This window comes from Colletes gigas, unplaced genomic scaffold, assembly GCF_013123115.1.
Source record: "Colletes gigas isolate AHSC1104 unplaced genomic scaffold, ASM1312311v1 Colletes_gigas_Sc00019, whole genome shotgun sequence".
NCBI classification, from domain to species: Eukaryota; Metazoa; Arthropoda; class Insecta; order Hymenoptera; family Colletidae; genus Colletes; species Colletes gigas.
Window position 1 is genome coordinate 1,369,053 of NW_025106648.1, and position 15,474 is coordinate 1,384,526.

Consider the following 15,474-nt stretch of genomic DNA (forward strand, 5'->3'; position numbering starts at 1 on the left):
ACTTATTTATGTGTAGATAATTACTTAGATTAAATATGTCAGGACTTCTGATCTTTCCTTACTTCGTCACTTATTTATATACACATAATAATTAATTCACGATGACAGGGCAACAAATCCCACCTACCCAAGCTTCTACAAGCAATTAACCGCAACTCACGCTAACAGGACATCGGATTCCACCTCCCAAAACCTCCACAACAGTACAGAAAAAAAGCATTACTCACCGATCAGAAGAGCAGGCTCCCTATTGTCCTCCAACAGGGCGACCAACACGAGGAACAATGGATGTTGCACGGGCAGACGGTCCGGATCGTCGGTGCAGTCGTCGTAGACGACCACCTCCCTGTAGTGTCTCTTCCGTAGGAGTTCCTTTCCCTCCCTGGTGGTGGCTAGGTCGGCGAGCGTCGCCTTGCCCAACTGCAGCCTCCTCCGATTGAACCGATCGGAGCAGTTCACGTTGATGGCACCTCTCACATGGTTCACGTTGTAGAGGATGAAGGGTCGACAGTCGAGGAGGACAGGACTGCTGTCCGGTTTCTGGCCGAGCAGACGTTGGGCCAGTTCGTCGGCGGTGACCGTGCCGGTCCTCTGCAGCACCAGCTGCCTCTGCAGCGTGTTGTTCTCGGAACAGGGGCTGGCTGGGAGGCTCACGGTCTCCAGTTTGCAGCGCTTTGATGCCGACAGCTGATGCTGATGGAAGTGATGGTGGTGATGGAGATGGTGGTAGTGACGGTGGACGTCGTTCAGAGGGTGGTCGCAGTCAGTACCGCTGCTGCTGGTGGTGCTGATGCTGCTGCCGCTGGCGTTCAGGCTGCAGTTAGTGCTGTCGCTGGCGTCGACGATGTCCACGCCGCTGCTGGTGGACGAGCTCGGTGAAACGGTCGACGTAGGGGAGGATAGAAAGCTGGACGCGCCAGCGGGCGGACCTGGCTCGCTCAGACTACGATTCAGAACCAGCTTGAGGTTGTCCCGAGAACGTCCGGCCGAGACCGGCTCGCAGCACACCAGAGTCGACATCGGTGATGACGCCTGCTGCTGCTGCTGCTGTTGGTGGTGGTGTTGATGTTGGAGATGCGTTGTCTTGACGTCAGTCGCGGTTATATCGAGACGCGGCCTCGACGTCGACGCTGTAAAAGAAGGAAGATCGTCAGACGTGGCGTGAGTACTGGGCTGCGCGCGGGACGTTGGCTCCTCCGCGGAATCTTTCGCGGTTGGAGGGGAGCGGATTCTCCAATTAAAATTATGTCGGACCACCTGAGTACCTTAATAACTCGGGTTTGACGTTACCAGGAAATATGTCTGTAGAGCTGCTACCCACAGGTGGGTAATATTTTAGGGCTGGATGCTCCGAGCGCCAAAATAAGACGAAACTAGGTTTCCAGACTGTTTACACGATTTATTAAGAAGGTATTGTAACGAATATAATTTTAGAGAAGACCTGGATGATCTCTGATCCTCGAATGTTCTGGGTCCATTTTGACCCGAATCTAAATTGTATTATTTCAGATCGAATTGTTTGCGTTATCGTACTCGTAAATTCTTTATTTATTAATGTATTTAATGAATATGTACGTACGTGATTTATGAAGAACCGAAACTTCACAAATAGGCTTAGGCCTAGACAATTTCGAGCAACAGTCGTAGCCAGCGACACCGAGTGTCTTCGTCCGCGTTATTATCTCGAACCGCGACAAATAAATGCGTGTGCGTGGGTCAATGATATCCCGAGGACAGAAGACGATCGTCAACAGAGTGGCAGCGACCTTTTAATCTATCGTCGCGAAGTGACAACTCGAATCTCGAACACTCGATACTACGTTTCAGAGACGTTTAATCGGTGAGTCACTCGATCGTTTCGCGGCTTATGGAATCTCGCGCTTCCTTATTGCTAGACTGTCATGAACTACGATAAAACATCAGTGCACATATGCTGTACTGGCTATCTGGTCGTTAACTCTGTCGATTTCTGAGCGTGACCGACGCGAGAACGATTTCTCGAGGGGCAGGCTGAACGGGTAGCAACTAGGGTTGGAACTGTTCCAGCACTTTAATATTTCGATACTTGACGAATATCAAATATCATTATTCGAATAAGAGTGGTAACAATAGGGAGACACCCGTAAAAGTTAAAAAATCAATTGTATTCCACGAGGAACTTTCTATGATGTTGCAATATTTGTAGACAAATATGCACACGCGATTCGCAGAATTGTATCTGATTCAGGAAGTAGAATATATTTAAATAACGAAAAAATGGCCAAGGCCACGATAATTAATTACACATTGAAAGGAAAATACCAGGAAAAGCGATAGTTGCTCGTTTCTCGAGAACAACAACATTATTGATAAGATAGAAATTATGTTGTGGTGTGGAGATCACAACACAATGACTGTTACAATGAGATTAGACAGGGCAATAAAAGTATGCTTATAGAAAAGGTTCAGTGCAAATTTTTGAGACTTCTTAAACGTGAATTCTACATACATAATTTGCACTCTTAATCAAAGTTATATTTCTTTTCAAGAAACCAATCATTTCAACTATTTTGAACAAATAGTTCTTTTTTCGTTGCTTCGATTATTAATTAAAAGTGACCATTTTCGAGTCTTTCAATTGCTATTTCTTAACATACGAAGGAAAGCAGAATAGTTATTGACCTATCCTTACTATTCAAGATCGCCAATAATAAATTCAACCATCCTGTTGGAACCCATTATTCTGCACGCGCTGTCCAAATGTATCAGATAATTAATTATCAATGTTTCACTTTCTTACTCATAACTCTAATTCCGATACGCATTACCTATTAATCGTATTATTATAAGATTTTATATGAATGACAGAATTTTTTACTAATGGTCTAAGAAATTAGAAAAAAGAATGATCTAAGTAATGTAGTTTCCAACTGGTAGATTAATTTCTATATTTACAAACTAATATTATCTTTATTGGAATTATAAGATTACTGGAGAACAATTCTAATATAATTAATCTATTATAGTATATTGTCTTCTATTGTATATATAAGTTCGCCTTAATGACAAACTCTTATCTGAATCACTAATAAACACTTCATTCTTAGAACATATGATTACGCAGAGAGTAAGTGAAAATATATGTATACTACAACGTGTGATTTTGCGTCGTATTTCGTATGAAATTCAGCAATCTCAAATTAAATTTAAATATGGAGTTAAAAAGAGACTAGGTTGAGTTTCAACAAGACCTTTTGGTGATTTTAAAGCGAAGTAAAATACTAATAAATTTCAAACACGATCGAATCACTCAAAGATCGTGTTTGGTAAACATTCGGTGGCGCGAGAAATAGATCCCCCCGACAACCGTTCAACCGTTCGAGGAATCATCGTGATGTTAAGGTAAATACTGAACTCGATACACTCGTTACCGACGTTCCGTGCTTTTAAATAGCAATACAGACGCGATGAGTCAGCCTACCGAAATACGCTCCTTGTGTTTGCGGTCGCTTCGCGCGGATCTCGACGACTAAAATATTCCACGGCTTGCACAGGTGCTACGGGAGTCATTATCTCGGCCGAAAGCGGAGAATTGGACGTCTCGCGGATGAATGGTAATGGCGGTGATCCCGAGCCATTATGTCAGCCGACTCGTTTTATGTTCGACGTCGACTCGTTGCTTTTTGCCGCCAAGAAACGTGCGTTTTCATAGAACAATCTCCCGCAGAGATTCAAAACGATTCTCTAGGTACAATGGCGGATCTAGAAGAGATTAAATACTTCCCATATGGGCTAAAAAATTTAGTTTTGGCGATCAGTCAACGAATTAAAGGGATTAAAAGTTAGATAAAACACTTTTACAATCGATGAAGGGGTGCTTCCTATCTAGGTATGGCTGGTCCAAAGAATGGCGCGTAATTCAAACGTTCTTGGTGAGTAAATTCATTTTGGGAACAAATGCTTTAAATTTTTACAATATTTTTCTGATCTTCCTGGTTTACGAAAGTGCTGAAACGTGACCACTGAAAACATTGTTTTATAAAATATTTCATATAGAAGAATAGAAAGAGAATTGTTAGGTATAACAATTGAGAAAAGGGTTAATTCGGAGAGCAGAACCCGTACAATTAGAGCACGAAAATAGATTCAGCCATCTGTATGATGCAAATGCGATAATCCCAGTGTGCGCCGCGACGCCACGAAACGAGCGTCCCACCGTAACACGTGCTTCGCCGTCGGTGTAACCGCCTTGGCGTGGCTGTTTAAGCGACACATAATCCTTTATCAGGCCCGAGTAACTGGCATCGAGGCGAACGATTGATTTTATTAACCTTGGAGGATGTCGTTCATAAGCGAACCTGAAATAATGGCCGCGACTCGCGTTGCATAACAATCGACAGTCCGTTCGGTCGAGAGTGAAAGCACGTTCGTCGGCTGCATTAGAATCGTTCGTGTGCAACACCGTTACCGGTTGTATCTCCTGTACACAACGCGGCGAGATAACGACTAAATACAATCGTCGAGACACTTTTCCTAGGCTGTTCCGGTGTTTCAGGTGCAGAACGGCCGATAAAAGAGGTGAACGAACCAAGATGGACGTGCGTCTCATTTTATTAAACAAAAATGACCGAGCATTTCGTTATCGAGCGTTTCAACCGATTTAGTTTGGCTCGAAGAATTATTTAATGGGGCCTCAGCGAGATTTCATTTATTCATTTATATAGCGGTTTTAGTAAGTAAATATTAGGGACGGGGTGAGAAAACCTAACTAGAAATTTAATTAATTATGGAAGGGCAAATTCAGCCTATCGCTACCTGAAAATAATACAGACCTGACCCAAAATTAGTATATCTTCTCGACCTATGCCGCGTGATATCGGTCATCATAAATTTGTTACTCGAATAAAATGTTGCTCCATCTCAGGCTTAGACAGATACAATAGGTATTGTACGCTAAACTGATCTCGTGGAACGAATACTGCCAAATTTTCAACTCGATTTATCGCCGGAAAATTCATCAACGCGATTATGCCATTGTTACGAGCACCGACAGGGAGAGAGCGGTTCTAATTTGGAAGTTGGACGACGACCAGTGGTCCCGAAACGTTACGAAAGACCTGGTGCAAGAACGATGGTGGCCCAACTTAGAAATTACGTGATGCGTCGGGGATTTTTCAGTGGCCCTTCGAGGTGACGTTTCGACGCCGTTCGCGAAATTACGAGGCTTAACCGGATCGCGAGCAACCGACTCTTTTGTTCGACAAACGACGAACAGAATGGTCCCATTAGAATCAGACTATATTAAATCCTTGCTATTTCGACCCTTGAAAGGGTTACAAAATAATAGATGAACCATTGGCTCCATATTCTTCGAAACAACTGTCATTTCTGAAACTTATATAAACTGCATTTTTGAAGAATTTGCAGTAATTTATTCTGTTTCTCTCTTACAAATAGAGTCGTTTGCAGTAGATGCTCGCTAATGGCGAGAAAACAGTACTTGGAGTCATGACTGGGTCATTCAACCTTCCTCAGTAATACAGAGAATGTTGAGTCTAGTACATAATTCTATGTCTTTATCCCTAATGTGATTTTCGGATCATGGTAGTACAGGCTAAAAGAGTACACCAAGGCGTCGATACGCGAATCAGTCAATATATTTCAAGGACGAAATAGATCCAAAAGACTCGATCAGCGTCCCCCGTAATGACATAACGAACTGTTCGCGCGGACTCGAGTCGATGAGTCACCCGTACCGAAAGAAAATAATGCGGGGGTATAACTGCGTTTCAATTATCCGGGAAAGAACCGTTTCGGTAACTCGAGGATGTCTCGCGGCAAGGACAGAGCGAACCGTCGCGGTCGTTCTCGCGAACCCGAGTCGATGAGTCACCCGTACCGGAGGGAAATCACGCGGGGTACAACTGCGTTTCAGTTATCCGGGAAGGAACCGTTTCAGTAACGCGGGTGAGCGTATTTCGGGAACGGAATCGACGCGAATGACTTGGTCAGTGTCCCTCGCAAGGACAGAACGAATCGTCGCGATTGTTCTAGCGAACTCGAGCAGCCAACGGCGGTGACCCGCGCGTGCAAGGCGGCTCTTTTGTGTCAATGCCGTGCCAACGGACTTAACAACGCTATTCGTCGCAGCGACGCCGCAATATCGAATCGGAGTGACTCAGCCAACTAATATTAGAAGGTGAGGAGGCTGCTCTGGCCCGGTCTCTCTCCCTGGTGTGCTGTGCTCGCTCATTTCTCTCTCTCTCTCTCCTTCTCTCTCTCTCTTTGTCTCTGTCTCTCTTTCTCTGTTCCTCTGTTAGTCGGGCCAGCGGTGTGTTGTGTTCGCAGCGCCGCCACGGAGTTTCTCCTCGGCCACGGCAAGTCTTCGGGTTCGTTGTTTGGAATGAGTAAACGCCGTGGAATTCGACGCTTCGAGCGGCGAACGGCGCGCACAACCTGGGCCCGGGTATTCAGCCTGCGGACAGGTGTAGCGCCAGCACCTGCTGCCTCCGTTCCGCGGCTACCTCCAGATCCATTCCTCTTCAGAGCATTCTGCCTTCCATCGTCCTTACGTCGACGAATCGTGACGTCTCGTTGTCGTCCTACTCAAAACATTTTTTCTTCTTTTTTTTGGGCAGAGTTGCTCTTTTATTTTGTTCTTGATACTCCGGAAAAGTCTAAGGATCTAATGACCCTAGGTTAGAGGCCCAGATGATAGACTAATCACGCAGTTTCATCCTTGCCCACCCACACAAAGAATTGCCTCTTGTTTTTCAATAAGATAGACTCCTTTATAAAAATTGAACACAATTGCATATTTGGTAAGCTTTAGTCTCGTAAGATGATAAAAGTGGTCCCATAAATTTGTTGCGACCGTTCCATAAGAACTTAATTATGTGTAGTTTTTGTGACAATGTTCTGTTAAACGATCAACTACTGTTACACATACCATATGATGATCTTGCAATCTACAAACTTTAATTGCAACGAGCAAATTGGATGATGGGTTATGACTTGGAGGGAGAAGTCATCCATCGATGTCACTCCCTTCTATTAGCGGAGCTATGCAGTGTAACATACTTCAGACGTTGGTAGTGGATCTGTAGGTCATTTTCACCCAAGTCTTCGTACCACGGGACGATTGTTTATAAAATACTTTACTAGAGTATTGGAGTGTTGTGAAGTTTAAGAAGTTGTAGCAAATCTGCGGAGATCCTTGATGTCATAGCATTCATTGAGATTACAATCTTCAATTTATGCTGGTTTACTTGGCCCGCAGTTGAATTCCGTAAATCCAGATCGGTTTCAGAATGACTTTAGGAACAACTTGTTTTCGCTTAGAAGCTTTGGTCGATGATTTATTTAATATAAATATTCTAATAATAATTATTCCAATAATTTAATAGTAGCTAGTATGTTTCTCTGAACTCTATTTTCATCTGTTGTCTTTTCGTCGACGATGTTTGAGCAATTCGATACCGGAACACTTCACGGGTAGAATAGAAGAGTATCAAAGTCTGAAGTACATACTTGGTAGCAAGGATGAAGAAGACCCTTTTCAAGCTCAACGAAGAAATTTTATAGGACTCGCGTACGATGTTTTGAATATATGTACAAACAACCAAAATATAATTTCTTTTTCGAAAGATAAAATAAAACTATAACACTAAAATTGAAAATAGATATTTATGATTACGTTTCGTCAAAAGAGTGATAAATGAATTGTTTTCGTTTTAAACAAAATAATTCCTCCATGAAGAGGAGAAACATAAATACACGAGTCAGAATGAGTCACGGTTGTTACTTATTGCAAAATGGAAAATACTATCCAGCCGAAGATTAAAAATGAAAGAAAAAATTTCCCGATAGGAAAGGTACTTGTAACTGTCAGGGTGTAAAAATAATATTATAAAATATTAGTTAATTTAGTTTTAACAGCTTCTTATTATTTGTTATTTATATCAATATCCACTTGAACCTTCTGTCTTATTTTTTACAATATATATCACATTTTCACGTATTTAAACTTATATATTCTTTTGCGTTTACTTCGTCGCTACGACGAATGATTATTAAATAAAAAATACAAAATAAAACTACACGGAAATCTGGAATTTTGTGAACGTAAATAAGTATAAGAGTGAGGATGTAAGTAGCTAATGGGTGGTATTAAAATAAGTGTCAATTGTACTTGATACGTATAATTAAAACGGTATCATGTAAAATGATACTTTATTCTGTGGTATTGATGTTATTTCCATCACTACTGCCCGTCCTCAGACTATACAGATGTTGCACTTTGGTAGAAAGGATTTGCAAGGATCGTTAGTCTTGTGATTGCTACTGAGTACTGCTAAGTCATTGTTCATGAATAGTAATCGTCGAAAGATTTCATTCCTCGACAATCCCACTAAGTATCATGTAAATTGATACTTAATTCATTCATTGAACGTAACTATGAAGTCATCGATTATTAGATGATTCTCTAATCAATTCAGGATTCTCTTATGTGTCGTATTTTAATTATTTGAAGATGCGCGGCGAGAAGTTCTTTACAAACCAGTTGCTACGAATCAGTCAAAGTGTACGTGGGTAAAGTAATTTTTAGGTGAGTGATATTTTTTTACTTGTGCTCCAAAACGCTCGATCATAAATACATACACAGTAATCTTCAATTAATTGAATATTAGCAATGAACGTCTATGAACGATCAGAAAATAAGGGAATTCCCCGGGACACAGCTTTGAGATCTAAACAGAGATCTATAGAACCAGCAGATTGCTTCTTTTGCTAAAGTTTCGAGCCACAAAGAGGAACACTTTGATTAAAATATTTACCAACAACAATTTCAAATTTCTATAGTTATCGTTTAGTCCTATAATTGCCAACGAGACCCCAGTTTTCGAGTTTCTGGTCCACTCTCGATCACGAAAACTGCACGTTGCTCCCGTCACGGACGAAAACAGAGGACCAAACAACGTTTCGTAACCATCGCCGGGCGCGCGTCATCGAGTCTTCCGTCGCGGAAGAACCGAAGCCACCTGAAGTGACCCAGTGCACCGCGTAACTCCTGCTCAGGTGTGACCTCAGTCTAGCGAGGAATGATCTCAGAGTCATCCACACTACCGATTACGGTTCCAATTACGGGAGATAGGTATCTGTTCTGCCAGATCCGCCTGGCGAAGACAGGTGCCCCGAAGTCGGTCCCCAGCGTTCATTGATCGCGTCCGAGGATCGGCAGGACACGCGGGTAGCCGAGAGTTAACGTCGAGGAGGGATCGAGAAAAAAAAATAGGGCCGAACGGAGCCGTAGTTCGTCAGAGGCACCTACCTTTCCCGATCGGTCGAACCGGTTCGCCTTTACGACGAAACCAACAGCCGCCTCACGAGCCGTGCCGGTGACGCACCGTCGTTGTCGTTCGATGCCTGTTCACGAGCCTGTGCACTGCGTATCCTGGATAAGTGTCGACGATAATCCACGTGCGACCGCATGGAACCACCACTGTCCTCTCCGTCCGAATTACGGTTCGAGGTGCACTGTCCTCGGGGTACGCGGGGGACTGAACCGAGCCGGAAGGACCAGGGGTTACAAGAAGAAGAAGACAGTGTGTGCCGGTGTGACAGACAAAGACAAGAGTATCTGGTGAAGGGAAGAGAGAGTGAGAGACAATAGGGCTGAGAAAAAGGGTTAGATCCTCGACGAGTTACGAGAACGAGGAAGTGCTTGAGGTCGGTCGTTCAGGAGAGCGTTGGCACGCGGGTACGACGTCCCCCGTGCCTGGCTCGTTTCGTCAACATTTCCGGTGTCGGTCTGTATCACGATAGAGGCCGGAAGTAAACACGATGCTGTGCCGTGCGATCGACCGAGCGTGCTCGATAGATCCGTTCACGGCGGCCGACGAGCTGAGACTGAGCGGCACTCGTCCCCGCGGTACGACCGATCGCGATCCACGAGTGCTAGCGACGCGAGGCCACGGCCCGGAGGGGAAACTTGTGTGCATGCGAGCCATCGGGAGGGACTTTTGTGAGGTACGAGCGCGCGAGCGCGAACCAACGCAGGTACGTACGCTGATATCGCGACGAATTGTTCTTCTCGGACGATATCGTGCTCCAATTTTTCATTCCTTTGTGTTCGCGTTCAGCCAAACCACTGAGTTTTCCAATGAGATCGATATAGAACTTTGACTCGAAACAGAAAGAAAGCTATGAAAGATAATCTGGGACTCGTTATTCTATTTTGTGTTTCCATGAAGAGGTTCAGTCGAAACATCAGGGTTTTCCAATGAGATCTATATAGAAGTTCGAATTGAAACAAAATGAAAGCTACGAAAGATAGTCTGGGGCCTGTTATTCTATTTTCTTTTCAGGATTTTCCAATAAGATTGATATAGAACTTTGACTCGAAACAAAATGAATGCTACGAAAGATAATCTGGAACTCGTTGTTCTATTTTTATGTATATTCGATGACATCATATATATGAAACTTAATATCACTTAAATGACCACCGCGATTAGGGGAACATATGTAAATCAGACTGTATCGCATCAATAACGATGTTTGCTTCGAGATCGTTAACAGTTTACAGTTTGTTTGGAAGAAATAAAAGACTTAACGTGGTCCCACGAGAAAAAGTCTAATGGCGTCGAGTCACGAGAACTTGATGGCCAGTTGACAGCTGTATTACTCGAAATAATTTTATCATTGAACTTCGATCACGATGAAACGATAATTTCCAGACAATTCGCGCCGAAGTAAAGATGAAATCATCGAACGGTAACGCTCGCAATAGTCATATCTTCTTTATTTTTTTAGAAATAAGAGCTAATGAGTCCACCAGCTGAAAACCACAAATTAATTTTTATGGAGTGCTAGATCCTACAGAATCAGGATCACAAAGTCCAATTAGCATACTTCTATCCTTGAGTTAACTGGATCTTCTAAAAACGAAGACGATATTGTCTTCCCTCCGTACACTTTGTTTTTTATTATTATTTATTTATGTCTGTCTGTGATTTCATATAACAGGTTACTTAACTTTCCAATAAAGCATTTCCAAACGTAAGTTTGTATGAACTTTTTTCATCCACTCGACCTCGATAACACGTTGTATAAGTTTGACCCCAACCATTCTGGACACTCTATATGTCTCTTCTTTTTCCCTGCAATTTATGGTTGGATCATAATGTACGATATTTATATTTTTTTTATGGTTGTTTTTATTTTCGAAAAGAAAAAATATGTCGCCTTAAATTTCGATTCTCGTTCATTGAAATCGAGACGATTCGTGAAAAAATTTCAACGCTTTGTGAATCGTACCACTATTTCGCGAAGCCGCAAATTTTATTTATTTATATCTCGGTTTTACGACAACGACTACAAACATACCACAACAATGGATTAACCGAACAAATGGAGGGATCTGTTATACTGGATACATGTCACATAACAAGACGTTTCTTGGCACGACAGAGAAAACATTGCATGATGCTTGACAATAATCCGTATAACACTGGTAAAGCCGAATATAACAACAATAATAAGATACTGAAATTTAACAATACGATTCAGACAAAGAATTAGATTAAAATTAGCTGTGTATGAATGCTCTGGAGTATCTAGGAGATAACTTAAACAAATTAACTAGGCTTTGAGAAGTATCTACTTAACTCTGCGCCAAAAGAGCACTAGTGTCGAAGCCCCTTAATATCACCGATTCCAAAACTTGCAAAGATCGAAACCTCGTCCATTTTTATTTCCTATACCAGAGTACAAAAAACTGAATTTTGTCACGGAACCTTAACTACCAATTTTCACGAATGTGTGAAAGAAATTACCAAAGTTATCCTTGCGCTGGCGAGTGCCGAAGAGCCGGTCACGAGACCAATATTATACCAGTCCAACCATAATCCACACTTTAAGCATTCGACTGTTGGCACATTTCCTCGCACACGTGGAGCAAGAATTAGTACCTGTTTAGCAAGTCTATCCTACAAATCCTTTAATAATATTGTGTATACTCTACCCGCGATAAAAAAGAATTGTATACGAGGAGTGACGGTGTTAATTTGGCTAATTTCGTCGAGTCAACTATACAGCACGTTTTTCAGTACTCCAACCGTCTCGTCGTTTACTGTTTGCAAATTTATTTCCGACTCCGTCACGTTTCACTTTTCGCTCGTAACCCGACAGCCGTAGTAAACTTTGTGTTTATCGTTTATTTCAGGATCGCGTTTTGTCAAGCTCGAAACAAAACAGGAAAACTTACATCAAACAAGCAGTTGTTTTAGAACTCACGCCTGGATAAAACTGTATCTTAATTATCGTGTTTGAGCAATTGGAAGTAGTTTAAAAAAGAAATACGCAAATAAAATGCCTCCTCTTGGAATTGTGCAACGAAAAACGAGTAATTTTGAAACACGTTCGTCCAGAAAATTTCAATTCTCATCGCGATATTTCGAAAGCAACACCAACGGTTTGAAATCACGCATGACTCAGTGCGCATCACGCGCGATAAGGAAAAGCTTCGGTTGTTCGTTACGTCAGGTGACTAAACACTTAGGTTTATCAACGATACGAGGAAGTTAGTATTTCTTTTTTTTTTTTTTCACTCGAATCCGTACGCTCGATGTACGGCACTGTAAAATGGAGAGCTGTGTGTACATCAACATAGACGCACGAATGCATTCACGTACATGTGGAGGCACGTACACGTGACTGAAAGCCAGCCAATGAGTCACCTCTCGCCACTCAACGCGCGCGCGCACAGGCACACACACATGCACACGAGTACGCGAGTACCCATTGGCAGAGGGCTTCCACTTTTTCGGGAGGATCGATGACGAGTTTTCCATTGATAAGGACGATATCGCGAAAAGAACGGCGTCAGGTGACCATGTAATGGTCGCTGTTCCTGGCAGGATATTAACCCTTTCGTTACTTAATACAATTATAAGATATGATTTTAAAAGTGACTATTTTGCATTAGATCAAACTTAATAGTATCCGTTATAAACAGTTCAGAAAAACATATTATAAATGTATTGTTTTCTTTAAACTTTTAAGAATTTAAATGCACTTCTGAACCACTCTGTATAGAAGTAATGGTGGCGAATTTTAACTTTTTCGATCAGTTTGCTCCCAAGGTAATTGAATGTCTAGAAATTAATACATTTCGTTCCATTGTGCGCCATGACACCGAGCACGTGGGTCCGTTGCGGTCACAAAGAGATCGTCGAAGATGCCGCGTTCGACGCTCCAAGTTTATGACCTATTGTTAATTAAAGAAACGTGTACTTATGGTCGTAAACCTGATCGATTCAGACAAGTTTAATGAAAATATGGTACGATTTGCCACGCGACAGAGGCGGACTCTCGGAAGAGTCGCCTACTGTCTGCAACGAAACGTCCGTGGCTGGTGAACAGATGTCTAGGGAATTAAATTTTTCTTGCAGACGTGCACGATAAGTGTATATCTCGCTTTTAAGAGGCTCACGGTTGTAAATACGAGTTTTTTAAGGCCCAAGAAAACGTAGTCAGCAACGCACAAGGCGCTATAATAATTGCTCCTGTGTGAAGAACTCTAGGGTCACTGTTACGTAACATCAGATGTCTAGTGATTGCAATATCGCTAATAAAATGTTGTAACAATTGATTCCATATAAAAGGTTTCAGAGTCAATCCATCGTAACATCCTCAATTTAGGTTAACCTAATGAAAGACTCTAACGTTTGCTTCTATACAAACAATTTTAGAATCATCACTTTGTAACAGTGCCAGTATAGGTAGAGTTAATAAAATACTATTGCAATTGTTAGTCCGTGCACATATCCGAAGTCGTTATTGCGACATCATTATTTTAGATTAGGATAATAAAATGTTGGAACAATTGCTCCTATAGGTATAAAGAGTACTAAAGTCAATGTTCTGTAACATTGTCAATTTAGATTAGATTAGATTAATAAAGGATTATAATAATTATTTTTATATAAAAAATTGTAGAGTCGATGTAAGGTAGATTAATAAAACAATCTTACCATTGTTCTATACACGTGTACAAAGTTATTTCTATAACGTCTTTCATATAAATTAGATTAATAAAATAGAACAATTGCATCTATATAAAGTATTATCGTGAATCAAATTCCGTGAAATTTGCGTCGACAGAATAAGCAATAATGGCGCCACCTGTCTCTCGGTCTCGTCTGGTTTTACGACACGGTGAAAGTTCACGTGATGGTTATTTATACGTATTCTTGAGAATCGTCGTTGTATTTCCGATGAAATTTTACGTTTGTCGTATCTCACCATCGTCTATTCGCGCGATGTACCAATATGGCGCCATCCATACACCGTTATTATCGTTTATCGTGTCTTCTTTTCCTCTTTTTTTTCATTTTTCTTTGCCCGTAAGCGATTTTCACGAACGCGCAGTCATAAATAATTCATCATACGCTCGATTACCGAACGATATTTCGCGACTAGAAGTTTCTTGCGCGTTCGTGTAATTAGTATGTACGTTGCGTTTCTTGAAAATCGCCTCGCGTCTGTTAATTTTGCTACATTCTTGCATGCTGCGTCACGCTGATTGGGCGGTAAACATTCTCAACACGCGAACTATAGTATTAAATAGCGACAGTTTTAATTTTGCTCCGAGCATTTGATCCTGGAAAGTCCGTTTGCTCAGCAAGCTTAACGCGTTTCCCGCGAATACCAATTTCATCGAACGCGAAAAGGTGTTCCGCTGAATCGCGAGCCAATGTTGCGCAGACGTAAATTGTTTTTTCAGGTGAACATGTACAAAAATCATACCCCTGATTCATCGATGGTTCTCCTTACACGCCCGAGTCGCGTCTATTTCAGTTTCTTTGCTTAGATTTCCATCTTACGTCGCCGTTTGCCATTCATTTTCATACAGGAAACACCAAGAAAGTAGCAAATAGAATTTCAAAACGAACTGAAACAAATCAGCCACGTACATTTTCTTTCATTCCTTCCACGATAAAGTGTTATATTTACTGGTATTATCGCGAGGTCAGTTACCAAGGAGGTTCTGAATTTATTACGAAAACGAAGGTTGCTTTTATGAAAAATCACCTTTCAACTCATATCGATGTATAATTTTTTCCAGACGACAAACGCAATTTCGGCTGTTGAGGATTAATTTAGTAATTACGATTCTCCGCGGAATACCTGTTCAGATCGAGTGGAAGATCGGTGTTCCACGGAACACTGTTTAGGAAACGCTGTCGTAGACGACCAATCTGGATGCTCGCAACCTAGAAGCGTCTATTTTCGTCCGCTCGTTAAATAAATATGAATGTACACGGTGACACTGTGGCGAACGATTTATCGCCCCGCTGCCGATAATGCTCGACTCGAATCGCAGGTCACCATTACCGATTCAGAATATAAAATCGTGCGTCGACGGTCGTTCTATTTCGATCCCACGAAAAAAGGGCACGCGTACGTAAAAGTGAAATTATAGGCCCGGAA

General features: G+C 41.9%; 1 protein-coding gene across 2 annotated transcripts in view; it reads right to left on the reverse strand.

Annotated features, from left to right (window-relative positions):
* LOC122400655 (dual specificity protein phosphatase 10-like) overlaps positions 1 to 15,474 on the reverse strand; it is a 99,409-nt gene that overhangs the window by 66,729 nt on the left and 17,206 nt on the right. For both annotated transcript variants that reach the window (XM_043402206.1, XM_043402205.1), the window contains one exon: positions 228 to 1,130. In XM_043402206.1, coding sequence (XP_043258141.1) covers positions 228 to 1,130 — 903 coding nt within the window. The remainder of the gene's footprint in view (positions 1 to 227; positions 1,131 to 15,474) is intronic.